The sequence below is a fragment of the Callospermophilus lateralis genome, chromosome 18, assembly GCF_048772815.1.
Source record: "Callospermophilus lateralis isolate mCalLat2 chromosome 18, mCalLat2.hap1, whole genome shotgun sequence".
NCBI lineage: Eukaryota > Metazoa > Chordata > Mammalia > Rodentia > Sciuridae > Callospermophilus > Callospermophilus lateralis.
In genome coordinates this window covers 7,601,733-7,616,393 of record NC_135322.1, presented here as the reverse complement: position 1 = coordinate 7,616,393, position 14,661 = coordinate 7,601,733, and the positions used below count along the sequence as shown (strand labels likewise).

The 14,661-nt window shown below is 55.2% G+C and overlaps 2 protein-coding genes across 7 annotated transcripts; both read right to left on the bottom strand.

The window, feature by feature from the left end:
* Window positions 1-18: 18 nt before the first annotated feature.
* Dbp (D-box binding PAR bZIP transcription factor) lies at window positions 19-5,713 on the bottom strand. Of its 6 annotated transcripts, none has more exons than XM_076839565.1 (5): window positions 5,623-5,713; window positions 4,884-5,170; window positions 3,682-4,095; window positions 2,028-2,239; window positions 19-500 (listed from the first exon to the last, which is right to left on the bottom strand). In XM_076839565.1, exons 2-5 carry the CDS (start codon window positions 5,020-5,022, stop codon window positions 285-287), a joined length of 981 nt encoding a protein of 326 aa, XP_076695680.1. In that variant the 5' UTR covers window positions 5,023-5,170; window positions 5,623-5,713; the 3' UTR covers window positions 19-284. The 6 variants fall into 6 exon arrangements, with proteins under 6 accessions (XP_076695680.1, XP_076695681.1, XP_076695679.1 ...); XM_076839566.2 differs by lacking the exon at window positions 5,623-5,713 and adding an exon at window positions 5,323-5,527; XM_076839564.2 differs by lacking the exon at window positions 5,623-5,713 and having other exon boundaries at window positions 4,884-5,527.
* A 332-nt stretch (window positions 5,714-6,045) lies between these two features.
* On the bottom strand, window positions 6,046-11,331 carry Ca11 (carbonic anhydrase 11). The gene is made up of 9 exons (XM_076838785.1): window positions 11,259-11,331; window positions 11,097-11,171; window positions 10,200-10,342; window positions 8,044-8,229; window positions 7,760-7,855; window positions 7,543-7,615; window positions 7,292-7,446; window positions 6,910-7,075; window positions 6,046-6,171 (listed from the first exon to the last, which is right to left on the bottom strand). The coding sequence occupies exons 1-9, from the start codon at window positions 11,323-11,325 to the stop codon at window positions 6,146-6,148; spliced, it is 987 nt and encodes a 328-aa protein (XP_076694900.1). The 5' UTR covers window positions 11,326-11,331; the 3' UTR covers window positions 6,046-6,145.
* Window positions 11,332-14,661: the final 3,330 nt, after the last annotated feature.

The following is a 14,661-nucleotide window of genomic DNA, read 5'->3' as shown; positions in this document are numbered from 1 at the left end:
ACAACAGCTGGCTCTGGGGTTCTCAAGATTTATTCAGGATCGTGTTAACGGAGGCGGTGGGAGGATGGGGTCCCCGACGTGCCCGGGGCACACACAGGACCCTCCCCGCCCCCGCGAGGGAGGGGGGAGGCTCACTTTTTCTTAAAAATATAAATGTATTTATCTGCATCGTCACGGTCCCTGGGGCACCCAGCTGGCCAGCCCGTGGGCCACAGGGCGGGGAGGGAAGAGGGCGCAAGTCTGAGCAAGAAAGAGGGCTCTGCCAGATGGGGGTGGGGGCAGCCTCACAGGGCCCCATGCTGGGCCTGGTAGCGGGACAGCACCGCGCGGTAGTGGGACAGCTCCTGACGGACAGACACCACCTCCTGACGCAGCAGGGCGTTCTCCTTCTCCAGGAAGGCCGCCCGCACCGAAATCTGGTTTTCCTTCAGCCGCCGGGCATCGCGAGACCGCTTGGCTGCCTCATTGTTCTTGTACCGTCGGCTCCAATACTTCTCGTCCTGGGAGTGGAGGGGTGGAAGGGCACTGAGACCCAGCAAGATAACCAGGGAGGAGCAGCTTCTAAGACAACCCTGCCCCAGGGCTGTTTCTTGCTCAGCAGAGGGGCCTAACTCACACCCAGTCTCTGCTGGGGGCAGGGGTGTCTGCCCTCCTGGGCCCTGGTTGCTCCGAAGACCAGGCCCCTAACAGGCTAAGGTATGAAATAAACTCCTACCCTCAAGCAACCGGGTTCCAGGCTTCCACTGTGGAAAACAGACCCCACCCCTCCCCATTTGTCAAAGGCCTGCAGTTAGGTCCTGGTTGCTACGGATTATTATTCCCTAGCAACGGGGAACAGGGTTATGAGGTCTTTCCCCAGTGAACAGCACTGGCCTATACATCATTTTTTCCAGATCCTGGTTACTAAAGAAAGTCCCCCACCCCAACCCAGGATAGATGGGGTTTAGTGTCTCATAAAATCCTTCCAGAGCTGGGCAGCTTTTGACCTGGTTGCCAAGGCAACTTCATCCCTCCTCAGCAAAAAGTGTTGAGATCTAAATGATCCAAATGATTGTGTCTGACCTGCTGACCTTGAATTGCCAGGCAGCTGCCTCTTCCCCAACAAGGATCTGGTTGATAGGCCTAAGGGGCCTATCCTGAGACTTCCCCAGAGGATTATACCCAGGTCCTCCAGTCCTGGAATCTGGTTGCTAAGGAGAACCACTCTTTAGTAACAAGGCTTTCTAGCTCAAGGAGATGCTTCCCTCAGCTCCCATTTAATTGAAACCTAGTTCCTGCTTGCTAGGGCACATCTAGTCCCTAGCAACAGGGACCTGAAGCAAGAAAAACACATTGGTCTTGATTGGGCTTCTAGGCCCATCACTAGTGATGGTTTCTCACACAAGGTCCTGGCAAAGCCTTGTGAGAGATGCATACGCACCTCTTGCTAGCAGAGAACCCATCAGTGGCAAAGCAGTGCTAGAAAGAGGCAGTCCAAATCCAAATCACCGTAAATCAGAAGGTGGCCCTAGTTACTAAGGGCACCTCAGGCCTCTCACCGATGAGAACACCAGTCCCAGGGAGTAAGAACTGCAAAGGCTGGCAGCATCTATGTCCTAGACAGATGCAATTGCTGTGAAGGATGCCCCTAATTGGATCAAATATTCAGCCCCTGTCTGGCTGGCTGCTCAGGAGAGACAGGTTGATATGCTAAGGAAGGCTGTTCTTGGCAAATGGGCCTCCTGGAACTTGAACCATGCCCCATTGAGGGCTCTGGGTCCAAGTGACCAGAGAACTTCCAAGTCCACACAACCAGAACAAGTTCAGCTGTCTTGTATGACTCTGTACCCCATAATGATGCTGTCTTCATAAGTCTCAAGCCCAAATGCCTTCCCCATTATGCTCTCTGGTCAAAGGGAACTCATCTTTGCAGCCTGGACAGCCCAAGAGCACATTCCAGTGAGAAGCTCGGGCCAGCTTGGACAGGACCATCCCTGGCTGTGGGCCTGTCCCAAGTCAAGCTGTATCCCACATCTGGTAGTGCTCACCTTCTGCTCTTCTGGCACCTGAATTTTCCTTGCCTTCTTCATGATTGGCTGGGGCTTAAGTTCCTCCTCTGAGAAACGGTGTCTCCGGGGGTCAAAGGTTTCATGGCCTGGAATGCTTGACAGGGCAAGATCAGCTGGGTCTGGTTCAAAGGTCATCAGCACCTCCACCGTGTCTGGGTCCACAGGACTGGGTGTGTCCCGAGAGGTCAGCCCTTGGGGGAAAAAGCATGTCACTTGAACGTGTATTTATTTGGGGGAGTGGATTCTCAGAAGTTATTCCCTGCTCAGGTATCTTGCCCATCACAGGGAAGGCGCTTTGGATCTATCACAAAGTTTGCCTACCAGGCATCATGTCCATGTTAATATAAAATTTAGAGCTTCCCGAGGTCTCAAAGATGCTCAGACATCATGGAATCAACTCTGATTTTACAAACAGGGAAAGTGAGGCCCAGTCATAAATGACCCTAAGTAACACGAGTCAGGTAATGATGTCTAAAAGCTTGGGACTTCAAGTTCCGCATTTCCTTCCTAAAGTCCAGCCTGAATCCTACTTACTGAATCCCTGACCAAAGCTTAGACTCCAGGCTGTTCAGAAAAAAAGGACCTCAAGTTAGCTTCCGCAGGATTAGGTATGAGAACGGGAAGCGACTCTTGAGGTTCCAGAAGGTTGGTTCGAGAAGGAGGAGCCTGCGCCTTTAAGCGCGAGCAAGCAGGGGCCAACTGAGGACACAGGTTCAGGGCCGAGTCACGTGCTGCCGCCTGCTTCTCTCTCGCTCCCCACCCCAACCCCCGCCACCAGCGCCCTCACGTTCCCGGGCCCCGCCCCTCGCGCGTGACAGCGCGTGCGCGAAAACTAGGAGCAGGGAGGGAAGTCTCACGTGGCGAGGGAATGTGCCGCTGGGAACTGGAGTACCCAGGTTGTGCTTGGAGGTCGGACAGGGGCACAAGTACCTGGGAATCCCAGACCTGTACTCTCCGCCTGGGGACCTCAGTGTGCTCGAAGGGGTTCACCTCTCCTTTTTGTTTTTTCGGAAGGCGCCAGATCCCCCTGAGCTGGGGAGCATCGGACAACCCGCCCGGTCGCCAGGCCCCTGAGCCCCTTGCCACTTGAGTGGCCATGAGTCTGAGACCAGGCTCCTCTCTCCCAGGAATATATGGAGCTCCACAGGGGGACCCAGAATCAGTATCGCCGACCTATACCCTCTCTGCAGGACCCTGCAGCATCCCCAATGGGGGGACCCAGGAGAGTAGAGTCTCTATGTGCAGGGGAACAGAAACCTGTGGGCAGGTCTCGCCTTCTCGCATTTTAGAGGTCTAGGAGTTCCTATCCTAGACCAAGAATCTGGAGTCACTCTACATTTCCCCAATAAATAACTTCTGGGCTTCTGGTCCCGGTGCCACGGAGTATCAGGCCCCTATGTCACCAAGTCCCACAGAAAAATCCACAAAAATCGTTGGAAAGGCTTCCTGGAACTTGGGGTCCTAAGTCCTTCCTTCCCTACGGATCCGGGACACTCAGTTCCTGTCCCATTAAGAGGCATAGAATCTGAGCCCTCCTCCACAAGAGAACACAGTATTCAGGACCACAGCCCCAGCTCAGAGCGCCGCACGGCCCCGCCCCCTTGGGGCCCAAGCCCCGCCCCTTTAGCCGCACCTGCGCGGTGGCCGCCTGCGGCCCCCAAGGCAGCCCGGGCGGGGGCGTGCCCAGGCGAAGAGCGAGGGGAGGCCGAGCCGCAGGACCCCGGCCCCGGAGAGGGTGCGGGCGTGCGCGCGGGCGACGGCGCCGGCGACGGGCCACCCGGGGGCGGCGGGCTGGGCGGGAGCCCGTGCTCCAGCAGGAAGGCGTCCAGGTCCACGTACTCCACGTCCCCGAAAGGCAGCGTGCGCTCCCACAGCAGCGGCGCCAACAGACCCGGACCAGGCACCGCCGCCGCCTGCCGCCCTCGCGGGGACCCGCCGCCCCCTGTCGACCCAGCTGGGGCATCTACCGGGCCCGCAGTCTCCAGGCCGGGCCCCGGGACGGTAGTTGCGGGCGGAGCTGCCTTGCGCTCCTTTTCCTTCAGGAGACCTGCGGGTCAGGGAAACACGGAGCGGGATAGAGGTGGGTAGAGAAAGAAGTGGGAAGGGACCCCCAAGTCAGAGGGAGTTTATGGGAGACCCACACGGCAGAGATCCAAAGAGAGACAAGAGTTGAAGGAAAAATACAGGAGAAAGAGGGCAAAGACCCAGAGAGAGGAGAGGACAGAGAAACAAAGGAGGAGAGAGACCAAAAGGGAAAGAACGGGGGTGGGTAGGGACCCAGAAAGATACACAGAGGCCCGAGAAAGGATAGAGAAACGGAAGTTCAGAAAGAGGGGGGCCAGGTCCAGGGTAGGTGGAGGGTTGGGCAGGTGAGAGAAAAAAATGACAGCTTTGTAATTCTCTGTAATTCCCCCATCCTCTGCGCAGTGTACCCCTTTCTCCCTTCCCCCACAATCCATAAGGGGCAGGAAGGGGGCTCTATTCCTCAGGCACATTCCTCATCCCTACATTCCATGTGACCCCATGAGGCCCCGCCCAAGCCCGTGTCACCACCGTGTGAGCATCCAACACACACCCCCTTCTCTCTGGACCCCATGGGTCCAGACACCCAGGCCAAATGAGAGAGTCTGGGGACCTAGATTCCTGGGTCCTCCGATGGACAGATTGAAAGCTTGCACTTTTGAGTCCTGGACTATGAGGATCTAGAGGCTTGAACATCTGAGTAATTGAGTAGAGAGTGGGAAATATGGACACCCAGCACATAGAAGGTGTCTACTATAAGCCATCCCCCCTCCCCCAGCACTTAGTCCCTAGGGACTGGGGGCTAGAACTCACAGCTGGCCGGCTCTTTGGGCTTGCTGGTCCCCTGCAGAAGGCTCCGAAGCCCAAGCAGCGCGCCCCCGCCAGGGGGCACCCCCGCCTGGCCGCCCAGCAGCAGCGGGGCCGGGGTCCTGTCGCTCAGAGGCCGCGCCATCTCCGGGCACCTGCCCCCAGGTTCATGGGCTCATGGAGAGGCGAAGGGCTGGCCTGCCTCCGGCACACTCCTGTGGTTCGGGCGAGTGTCTGCCCAAGGTTGGGCGAGCGTAGCTTGAAAGCCTCCAGTATCCAGAACGCTGCAAATCCTAGGAGCGAAGGGGAATTACGGTCCTTGGTGCAGAAATGTGCAACTCAAGAGGGTCCCGGGAGATCATACAGTCTGGGTGAGCCGGTGACCAAATCAGGCGACCAGCTCTTTGCAATTGAGGATACCAGGGACACAGGCGCTCCTTCTTACAAGGTGGGCGAGCCTAGCTTTTGCAAAATTTGCAGCTCTCGCAACGGAAAGCGCTTTGCAATCTGCACCAGAGGTGTGCGCCGAGGGGCGGAGGAGGGGGCAGGAGGAGGCGGCCGCCTTGAGGCGTGGCCAAGGCAAACTTCTTTCGTGGAAAAAAAAATCCAAACCAAAACACCCGACGCCACGGCGCGCGCCCCTCCTCCGGGCCCCCGCCCGCACTAGCCCTGCTCTGTCCTGCCCCTCCCGCCTCTTTGGCCATGCACCCCAGCCTCGTGCCTCCCTCCAGCTGTAAGCACCGACCAATCGTGTCTCGATCCCTTGAGGCGCCCAGCCAATGGAGCCCGTGAATCCTCCAAAGCCCAGGGGGGCGCGTGAGGGGCTGAGCGCGTGAAGTTGCCTTGCCTTTCGGAAGAAGGCGGGACACTGACCTATATTTGCCCAATGAGAGGTGGCGCTAGGGGCGGGACCGTGACCCAGTTCGGGCCAATGAGGCAGGCGGAAGGGGGAAGCACATGGCTCTGCGCGTGCTGCCTGATGGGGGTGGGGGAGGAGAGGTGCCTCTTAAAGGAGCCGTTTGTCCAAATAATTTTTTTGAGAAGCAGAAAACCAAAACAACAAATAACAGAGGCTTAGGCAGAGGCAGATTGGTTTTGGGAGGAAGACCGTAGTTCTTTAATATCCATTATTTCCCTCAACGCGCCTTACAATCAGACCACTGAGAAACAGGAAGTATTCTGTCCCTTTAATAGATTTGTTTTGGGGTAACTCGCCTCCCCTCTTAGGGAGGTTTGGGACGGCCGGACGCAATCTTCGATGGGGAGTCTCAGCGACCATGGGGGGCGCCATCCACTGCAAGAGAGGACACTGGTTGGGGGTGATGGTTTAGGATAGGCGGTGCAGGGGGCATACAGGGGGCGTTTGCTGGGCTGAGCAGGACTCTACCACAGGAAGGTTGAGAAGGGGGAACCGGAATGTACCAGGTTGAGAAGCTGGGGAAAATGGTCAGATCTGGGACCAAACCATAGAGAGGCATCAGGAAGGTGAAATCCAGCTCGGCATTAGGCTGAACTACGTGAAGGAGGTCTAGGGGTCTGTATTGTACCACGTTGGGAATCCAAAGAAGCGACCACTAGATCACTGGATTGAACCATGGGGATACAGCGGGCAGGGAAAAGGATCGTACCACGTTGATTCTCAGTAAGGGGGGGAGGCTGTCAGGCTTGAACAGTTTAGGGTAGTACCACACAGAAACAGGAAGGGGATCTGGACCGCACCATTTTGGAAAATCCCAGTAATAGGAGGCACGCACCAATAGGTACTTGTACCACAAGGAAGCCAGAGGGGCCGGGTTATATACCAAGTTGCAAAGCGATGAAGAGGAAAGACAAATCATGGACCAGCAACAGTCTATGGCAGGGAGGTGGACTGTACCACATTGACATATGGGGGGGTAGGAGGGAGAGGAGACCTCAGGTCAGACCACACAGAAGCAGCAAATGGGGGTGGGGTTGTATCATATTGAGGAACTATTGGGAGACACAGAGCGGTTTGGACCAAGACGTGAAGTGGGCATAAACTGAATCATACCATGCAGGCGGTAGTTGGGGCCTCTGCAGCGCCTCTCAGGGTGTCGGGGGTCCCTGTTGCCCCTCAAGGCCCTGTGGGCCAAAGGCTGCAGGGGCCGGCCATTACCGCTGAGGCTCTGGAAGATCTGGGATGGAGGATTCTGGCTCAGGAGTCTCAGGGAGTGCATCTGCCAAGGAGGGAGGGTGGGAAAGCTGCAGTGAATGGAGCTGGTGGGCGGGGCCTGTGCTCAGCCAGATCCACCCACAAGGATGAGCTAACCCTTATACTTCCTTGAGTTACCAGCCAAGGAGAAGAGGGAGGGAAAGGGAGGTCGGGGAATACCTAGACAGTAAATGGAGTACCCAGGCCTGGGGGGCAGGGGAGGGTGCAGACAGAGGGTCACCTGTAGGGAGGTAATATTGAGGGCCCGGTCAATGAGGATCCAGGTGACAGTCTCAGAGCAGGGTGGGGTGCTGAGAGATCCCTGGTAGGTGATGAAGCCAAAGGATTCGGGGAACAGGAGCTCCAGGCTCAGGTCTTGAAGAAAGTAGGCATCATCTGTGGGAATATCAGGCCAGAATAAAGAGGGGTGCCCCTCTTGAACAGCACCCCCCAGTCTCACATGTGTTGTCCCCCAACACACCAGGGACGTACTCTTGTAGGAGATGCGGGTGATGGTGTCCCGGTTGAGGAGGCGACTGAGGAATGGATTTGAGCTACCCGCCACCTGTGTTGGGACAGAATGTGAGGAGGCAGGAACCCAGAAGCCCAAGCCACCAACTCCCCAAATCCTCCACCCCCAGGACACAGGAGTCTGGGCCTCCAGCTCCCTCTTCCTGGGATTCCAGGTGCCCATCTTGCCTCCACTTACATTGACAAAGAGACTGAGAATGGCCAGGCCATTGGGCCCCCTGGAGGCTGCACTGAGATTCCCATAGAGTTCCTGATTGAAGTGAATTAGCTGCACCTGGGGGGGATACAGAGAGTGGGGGTCCCCCAGTAGAAGGGGAGGAGAGGATGACTCCAGGTCTCTGGCTTTTGGGGTTTGGCTTAGGGTGTGGGGCAGTGTTTGTGGAGGAGGATGGGAGAGGAAAGAGGAATCAAGTTGACTTGGGTGGAGGGTCACAGGTAAGAGTTCAGGTCAGTGGCCACCACCTCAGCCGAGAAGCCCTGATGGTTGATCTGGTGTTCAGAACCTGCTCCATCTCGAGCTCCAAACAGGAGTCTCAGTTCGCTGAGTCGGTGACTATAAAGGAGGGGACCCCCAGACACATTGACTACAGGCCGAGGTGCAGGCAGGAAGGAGACATGGCGGCCAGTGTTGTACAGGGTTCCCCGGAGCTGTGGGAGAGGAAAAAGATGTCAGAGGGACATTTCCCACACCTACATTCACTGGGTCCCACAACCCTTTTTTTTTTTTTTTTATTTTTTTTGTACCTAGGATTGAACTACTCAGGGGTACTTAACCACTGAGCCATAAACCAGCCCCCCCCCCTTTTTTTAATCTTTTATTTAGAGACAGGGTCTCACTGAGTTGCTTAGGACCTCGTTAAGTTGCTGAGGCTGGTTTTGAACTTATGATCCTCCTGTCTCAGTCTCCTGAGCTGCTGGGATTACAGGCGTGTGCCACCGTGTCCAGCTCCAACAACCATTTAATCATTGAATGTAGTGTGAGCACCAACCCATTTCCAGGCTCCATGCTGGCCCAGGATAAGTGCTCGATATTGGTGAATTCATTTAATTAACAAGTATTTATTGAGCTGTGAAGAACAGAGCAATGAGCAACTAGACATGAGAGACAACAAATAGTGACTCACATAAGTAAGTAAGTAATTGCTACTACTTAATTGCATTCTGTGATCATGCTGGAGGAACAAGGAGCTCAAGAAAGTGTAATGGGAACCCAGCTTAGATTGAGGGAGGAGTCAGGAAAGGCTTCTCTGGGGAGATGACATGTGAATGAAAACCTGAAGGATAAGCAGGGGTTCCTTGTGAAAGAGCAGAAAGAAGGGCAGTCCAGGAAGAGGGAAGAGAGAGTGTGGAGGCCCTGCGGTGCCCTGTTATAATGGAACCCAGTGAACAGAGGAGAGTGGTAATGGGAGCAGATCACCAGTACATGGGCATTGCAGGCAATGATGGGGAACTTTCCTTTTTTATTTATTTGTTTGTTTGTTTTGTTTTTTAGTGCTGGGGATAGTGCTGGGGATCGAACCCAGGGCCTTGTGCATGCAAGGCAAGCACTCTAACAACTGAGCTATATTCTCAGCTCCCTCTTTTTTATTTAAATAAACTGAGTATATTTGGCAGAATGCCAGACATAGTAAGTGCTATGTAAGTTTTTGCTGTTACAACTTATCCTAATAGGAGCTTGATGGGATCTGCTGGTGTTTTGAACATCCCTAGTGGTGGAGTGGAGAAAGGATTGCAGGAATCAGAGAGGTAGGTAGGTGAAGAGGAGGTGGCACCATCAGGTGGGAGATGATGTGGCCTGGATGAGAGTGGAGGGGCCAGAAGTGAAGAGATCTGAATATGTACCAGTGAGGCTGGGAAAACTAGATTGGAAATGAAAATGAGGGAGGGGGTGGCATGGGGAAGGTGACTCTGAGTCTTTTGACTGCCACAACTAAGTGAAACATGGTTGTGGCATTTAAAAGAAATGGTAGTGCAAACTGGAGTCCATGCTGGAACCACACTGCCTGATTTGAATACCAGTGCTGGTACTCTGACTATGTGACCCCAGGCAAGTAACCAAACCTCTCTGTGCCTCAGTCTCTACATCCATAAAATAATGATAATAATAGCACTTATTGCATGGGATTAGAGGGCTTGTCAAGCTTTTAAAACTGCCTGATACAAGCCGGGCACGGTGGTGCACACCTGTAATCCCAGTGGCTTGGGAGGCTGAGACAGGAAGATTGTGAGTTCAAAGCCAGCATCAGCGTTGAGGCTCTAGCAGTGAGACTCTGTCTCTAAATAAAATACAAAAAAGGGATGGGGATGTGGCTCAGTGTTCGAGTGCCCCTGAGTTCAAGCCCCAGTACAAAAAAAAAAAAAAAAAAAAAAAAAAAAAAAAAACTGCCTTATACAGGAAACTTTCTGTTTTTCATTGCTTTTGCCAAGATGAGAAGACTAGGAGCCATATTTGGGAAGGGAAGAACAGGTGACCTGTTTAGAGTGCAAAGAGCCTCTCTCCAGCCAGCGAGTACCCCTTCTTCCCTAATGCTGACAGCCCACCTCAGCAGCCCCTTCCCTGACCTCCACTCATATCCGCTCCCAGGAAATCCCATAATCCCTCCCTTCAGGCCCCTTACCTTCTCTCCCCCAGTGCTGAGCCTCAGCGGGGGCAGAAAGGGATCATAAAGGACCCTCTTCAACTCCACATCCACAGGGCTCTGCCGCTTCCCCACGGCACACAAACTCCAGGCTGCGTTCACCAGGCCCCAGAAGGGAGGCCCTGGGGACAAAAGTGGGAACAGGAGGAAATGGAGTTGGAAATAGGAGCTGGGACTCATGCTGGGATCTGTTGAGTGGGCCCAGCTCTGGATCCTTGGGTCTGAGGGAGGAGGCTGGGGCCTGGACCCCAGGGTTTGAGGGAGAAGTGTACTGAAATCCAGAATCCTGTGTCCTAGAAGAATATTGGGATAGTTTCCTAATCCCCCACCCCACTCCCAACACCTCCAAGCCTCTCCTTGATCCAACCCATCTTAATGTAGTCATTGTGGAAGGAACTACAATTCCCAGCCAGCCTCAAGGCTGCAACCTACTCATCCACTGCCGGCCTGTCTGCCTCAGAGCCCCATGGGAGTTGTAGTTCTCTCAGTCTCCCTTGTCCCACAGCTGGACAGTGAATGTAGTGGGGAGAGGAGTTGCGCCAGAGGACCAGACGAGTCGGGGAAGCGGCCACCCAGCCTCTCTTTCTCAGCAGGAGCCAGGCCCTGTCTCTCCCAGCGAACACACACGTCCTCTCCACCCCCACACTTTCTTTGCTTCCACTCACTCCCACTCACTACTTGAAATGCGCATGTATAATGTCCCTTGGTGAGCTGCTGGGGTTCAGAGGCTGGGCCTCGCTCCTTAGGGAGGGAGGAGGGGGCAGGGATTCCAGGTTTTGGGGGGAGGAGAGGGCTGGGGATTCAGACTCCTGAGTCTGAAGAAAGAGGGGCCTGGGGGAAGGGGACGGACTCTTGGGTCCCCCGCCCTGGCTGCACCTGGCACGAAGTTTCCCTGGAGATTATCCTTGTAGCTCCACCAGTCCTCAGGGTCAGGTGCTGGTCCGATGTGCGCTGGGAAGAGAGGAGCCTGAATCCCTCTCCTTGGCACCCCACCCCACCCCTCCCCGAGGGGCTCCTGCCCGGACCCCCAGGTCTTACCTGCCGTCCCCATTGCAGCCCAGAGTACCAGCGCTCGCGGGGCGCTCAGACGAGCTGCACCCCCCATCCCCGGGAGGCCTCGGAGCGACCCCTTCCCGCTGCCCTGCCCCCCCCTCAGCTACACCCTCCCCTATCGGAGATTTGTTCCTCCAGGACTTCAGCCTTCCTCCCCACTGGGAGCCTCGCTCCCCAAATGCCAGGGACTTGCACCCCTGGCCCGCTCCTCTGCTTTCTCAGCGCTCCTCCCGGCCCCCAGCCCTCCACTCTCCCTCTACCTCCTGATCCTCCTGTCTGCCTCTGCTGGCCCCGGGGTTCCCTCTTGGTTTCGAATCCACACCCTCTCTCGGTTTCTTTCATCAAGCTCCCCCAAGCCTCCTAACTCCTCGTCTGCATCCTGCTCCTCGCCTCCTCCCTCTCCCTCTCTGCTGCTGCCTCTCGCTTCTCGCTTCTCGCCTTCCTCACCTCCTCCCGCTCCCCTCTCGGTCGGTCTCCAGCTTCGCGCTCCCTCCCCGCCTCCTCCTCTCCTGCCTCTTCTCTCTGTTCCTCCGTTTCTCTTCTCTCGGCCCTTCCTCCCTCCTCCTCCTCCTCCCTCCCTTCTCTCTCCGGGTGTTATTTATTTATTTATTTTGTTGGGGAGGGGCGATATCACAGCCCGGGGCTGGGGGGTGCGCAAGGGGCAGGATGGGGGTCGCCGGGGCTAGTGCCAGCTCCCAGCCGCGCGGGCCCCGGGGGCGGGGTGGCCCGGACACCTGGGGCCGGGAGCTGGCCGTTGGGTCCTCTGCAGAAAGGGAGGGAGGCGCTTAAGGTGGAGCCGGGAGTCTCCGTGCTCAGCGCGCGGGCGGCGGAGGAGCGGGGTCCCGCAGATCGCAGGGACCCAGGCCGGACGCCCCGGCGCCCATGTCCCCCGCTCGGCCTGGGTCCTACGCCAGGGGCTGCCTTAACCGCCGGGGATCCCCTGGGATACTCGGTGCGGTGAGGGCCGCTGGCCGGGAGAGGGAGGCAGAGACCTGGCGAGGGACAGAGGCGGGGGAGGTGGAGCCGGGAGGGCAGAGGCGAGAGCTTGGGGTGAAGAGCGGCCAGTGTGGAGGCTGGGGCAGGGAGGGACGTGGCGGAGGGAGAAGCCGGTTAGAGAAGCGCGAGCAAGATGCCAGGCCGGAGGGAGGGAGGGAGAAGGAGAGAAAGACAGGCGAGCGCACACAGAGGACATGACAGAGATAGATACAGGTAGAGATCCAGAGACAGGCAGGAGAATCAAAGGTAGAAGCAGAAAGACCCAGAGATAGAGAGAGACATACATCGGGTTAGAGAAGGCAGGCAGAAGGGAGGGAGGGAGACAGGTGCAGAGGCAGAGAAAGATGAAACAGACTCAGATACTTCAGGATAGAAGCAGAGAGGGACACCAAACATTAAAAAGAGACACAGCAATCCAGGCGGGGAGAGGAACACACACACATACACACACGGTAGGAGACCTGGAGTCAGACACACACACTCTTAGCTATAAATAGAGCTGATCATGCAGAAAAAGAGAGGCACAGAGCGACACCAAGACAGAGATAGAGACCCAGATAGAGGGAGAGAGGCCCAGAGACAGACCAGCCAATTTAAAGAGAGACACTGGGAAGGAACCAGAGACAGAGGCACTCAGACATAGTAAATGGAAACTAAAGATGGAAAGAGTCACAGAGATGTCATACATGGAGATTGACACAAAGAAAGCATCCAAGAAAGAAAATATGTATTAGTTATCCATTGCTGCATAACAAATGATCCAAACGTGTAGTGACTTAAAATGACAGACATTTATTTTCTCAAATTGAAGGGCTAGACATCCGGGAATGGCTGACAAGAGGCTCTTGTTCTCTCAGGAGGGTTCAGGTAAGCTATTGGCCATGACTGCAGTCATCTGAGGCCTTTATGACCTGGTCTCCTGAAGTCACATTCCTTTTATTCAATTCACGGGAAATGAGTCACTTAGTCTAGCCATGGTGGAGGGGAAGGAAATGAGGCTCCCCCTCACCCCCTGTGAAGGGAGGAGTATTTGAGAATGTGCAGAGCCAGGCATGGCCCTATAATCCCAGCTGCTTGGGAAGCTGATGCAGAAGGATTGCAAGTTCAAAGCCAGCCTCAGCAATTGAGCGAGACCCTAAGCAACTTAGCAAGACCCTGTCTCCAAATAAAAAGGGGCTGGGGATGTGGCTCAGTGCTTAAGTGCCTCTGGGTTCAATCCCTGGTACAAAAAGAGAATGTGTTGGACTTATTTTAGAATCAACTTCAGGTGGAGAGAACAGCAGACAGACTGAAAGACACTCCTTAGGACTTGGAGTGGGGCACTCAGGAAAATAGAGAGACAGAGGGAGCCAGAGACAGGGAAAGAGGAGAAGCCATGAACACTCAGCAGTAATTGTGATAAAACCTTCCATAGGGAAGCACCCAGTCCACCCCAGCCCAGGTCTCACGTACTTCCCGTGCACTTACCCATGTAATCCTCACAGCCATCCAAGAGGGAAAGCCTGTTACTGTCCCATTTTACAGATGACCAAACCAAGTCTCAGGACATACAGGGCTACATAGTCAAGAATGTTGGGCCAGGGGTTGCGGATATAGCTCAGTTAGTAGAGTGCCTGCCTTGCATGCACAAGGCCCTGGGTTCAATCCCCAGCACCACAAAACAAAAGAAAAGAATATTGGACCAGAGGTGCTGAGCAACTCAGTCAGACCCTGTCTCTAAATAAAAACACAATAGGGCTGGGGATGTGGTTCAGTGGTTCAGTGCCCCTGAGTTCAATCCCTGGTACTCCCCCACCTGACGGACATGGGGAAACCGATGGGAAAAGATGGGCAGGAAGGCCCACCTGTGCTGGGCGCTGTGACACCTGCCTATAGTCATGACTTAGGAGGCTGAGGCAGGAGGATGGCAAGTTTGAGGCCAGCCTGGGCAACTTAGAGAGATCCTGTCTCAAAATAAGATTTTAAAAAAGGGCTGGGAATGTAGCTCAGTGGGACAGCACTTCTGGGTTTAATCCCCAGTACTTTAAAAATAAAAAATAAAAAACAAAATTAGATAACACCCAGCTGTGATGGAAAAGTATCCAGTAAAATGCCGGCCACCCGCAGATGGAGTTTCCTAGACCTGGGGCAGCCTCACACTCCTAGGCTTCCTTCAGCCCTGAAAGCTGCTCCGTGGTGTGGTAGTGAGCGCTGGCCCCGCTGGAGAGAGAGAAAACTGAGGTTCCCAGAGGAAAATGACGCACCCAGGATATAGTGGGTCGAATTGGTGCCCTGCTTCCCTGCCAAGACAAGACACGTCCACCCTGGACCTGAGAATGGGACATTTTTTGGCAAAAGGGTCTTGAGATGAGATCACCCTGTATTACCTGTGTGGATCCTAAATCCAATGACA

Bases quoted from the DNA above. Each gene is read 5' to 3' on its own strand.
- Dbp (XM_076839565.1), bottom strand. From the start codon at position 5,022: ATGGCGCGGCCTCTGAGCGACAGGACCCCGGCCCCGCTGCTGCTGGGC. The intron at 4,096-4,883 runs GTGAGTTCTAGC...CCTGACCCGCAG, and splicing joins GCCCAAAGAGCCGGCCAGCT to GTCTCCTGAAGGAAAAGGAG. The intron at 2,240-3,681 runs GTGCGGCTAAAG...TTTTCCCCCAAG, and splicing joins CGCAGGCGGCCACCGCGCAG to GGCTGACCTCTCGGGACACA.
- Ca11 (XM_076838785.1), bottom strand. From the start codon at position 11,325: ATGGGGGGTGCAGCTCGTCTGAGCGCCCCGCGAGCGCTGGTACTCTGG. The intron at 7,447-7,542 runs GTACGTCCCTGG...ATATTCCCACAG, and splicing joins CACCCGCATCTCCTACAAGA to ATGATGCCTACTTTCTTCAA. The intron at 6,172-6,909 runs GTATGATTCAGT...CCTCTCTTGCAG, and splicing joins CCCCAACTACCGCCTGCATG to TGGATGGCGCCCCCCATGGT.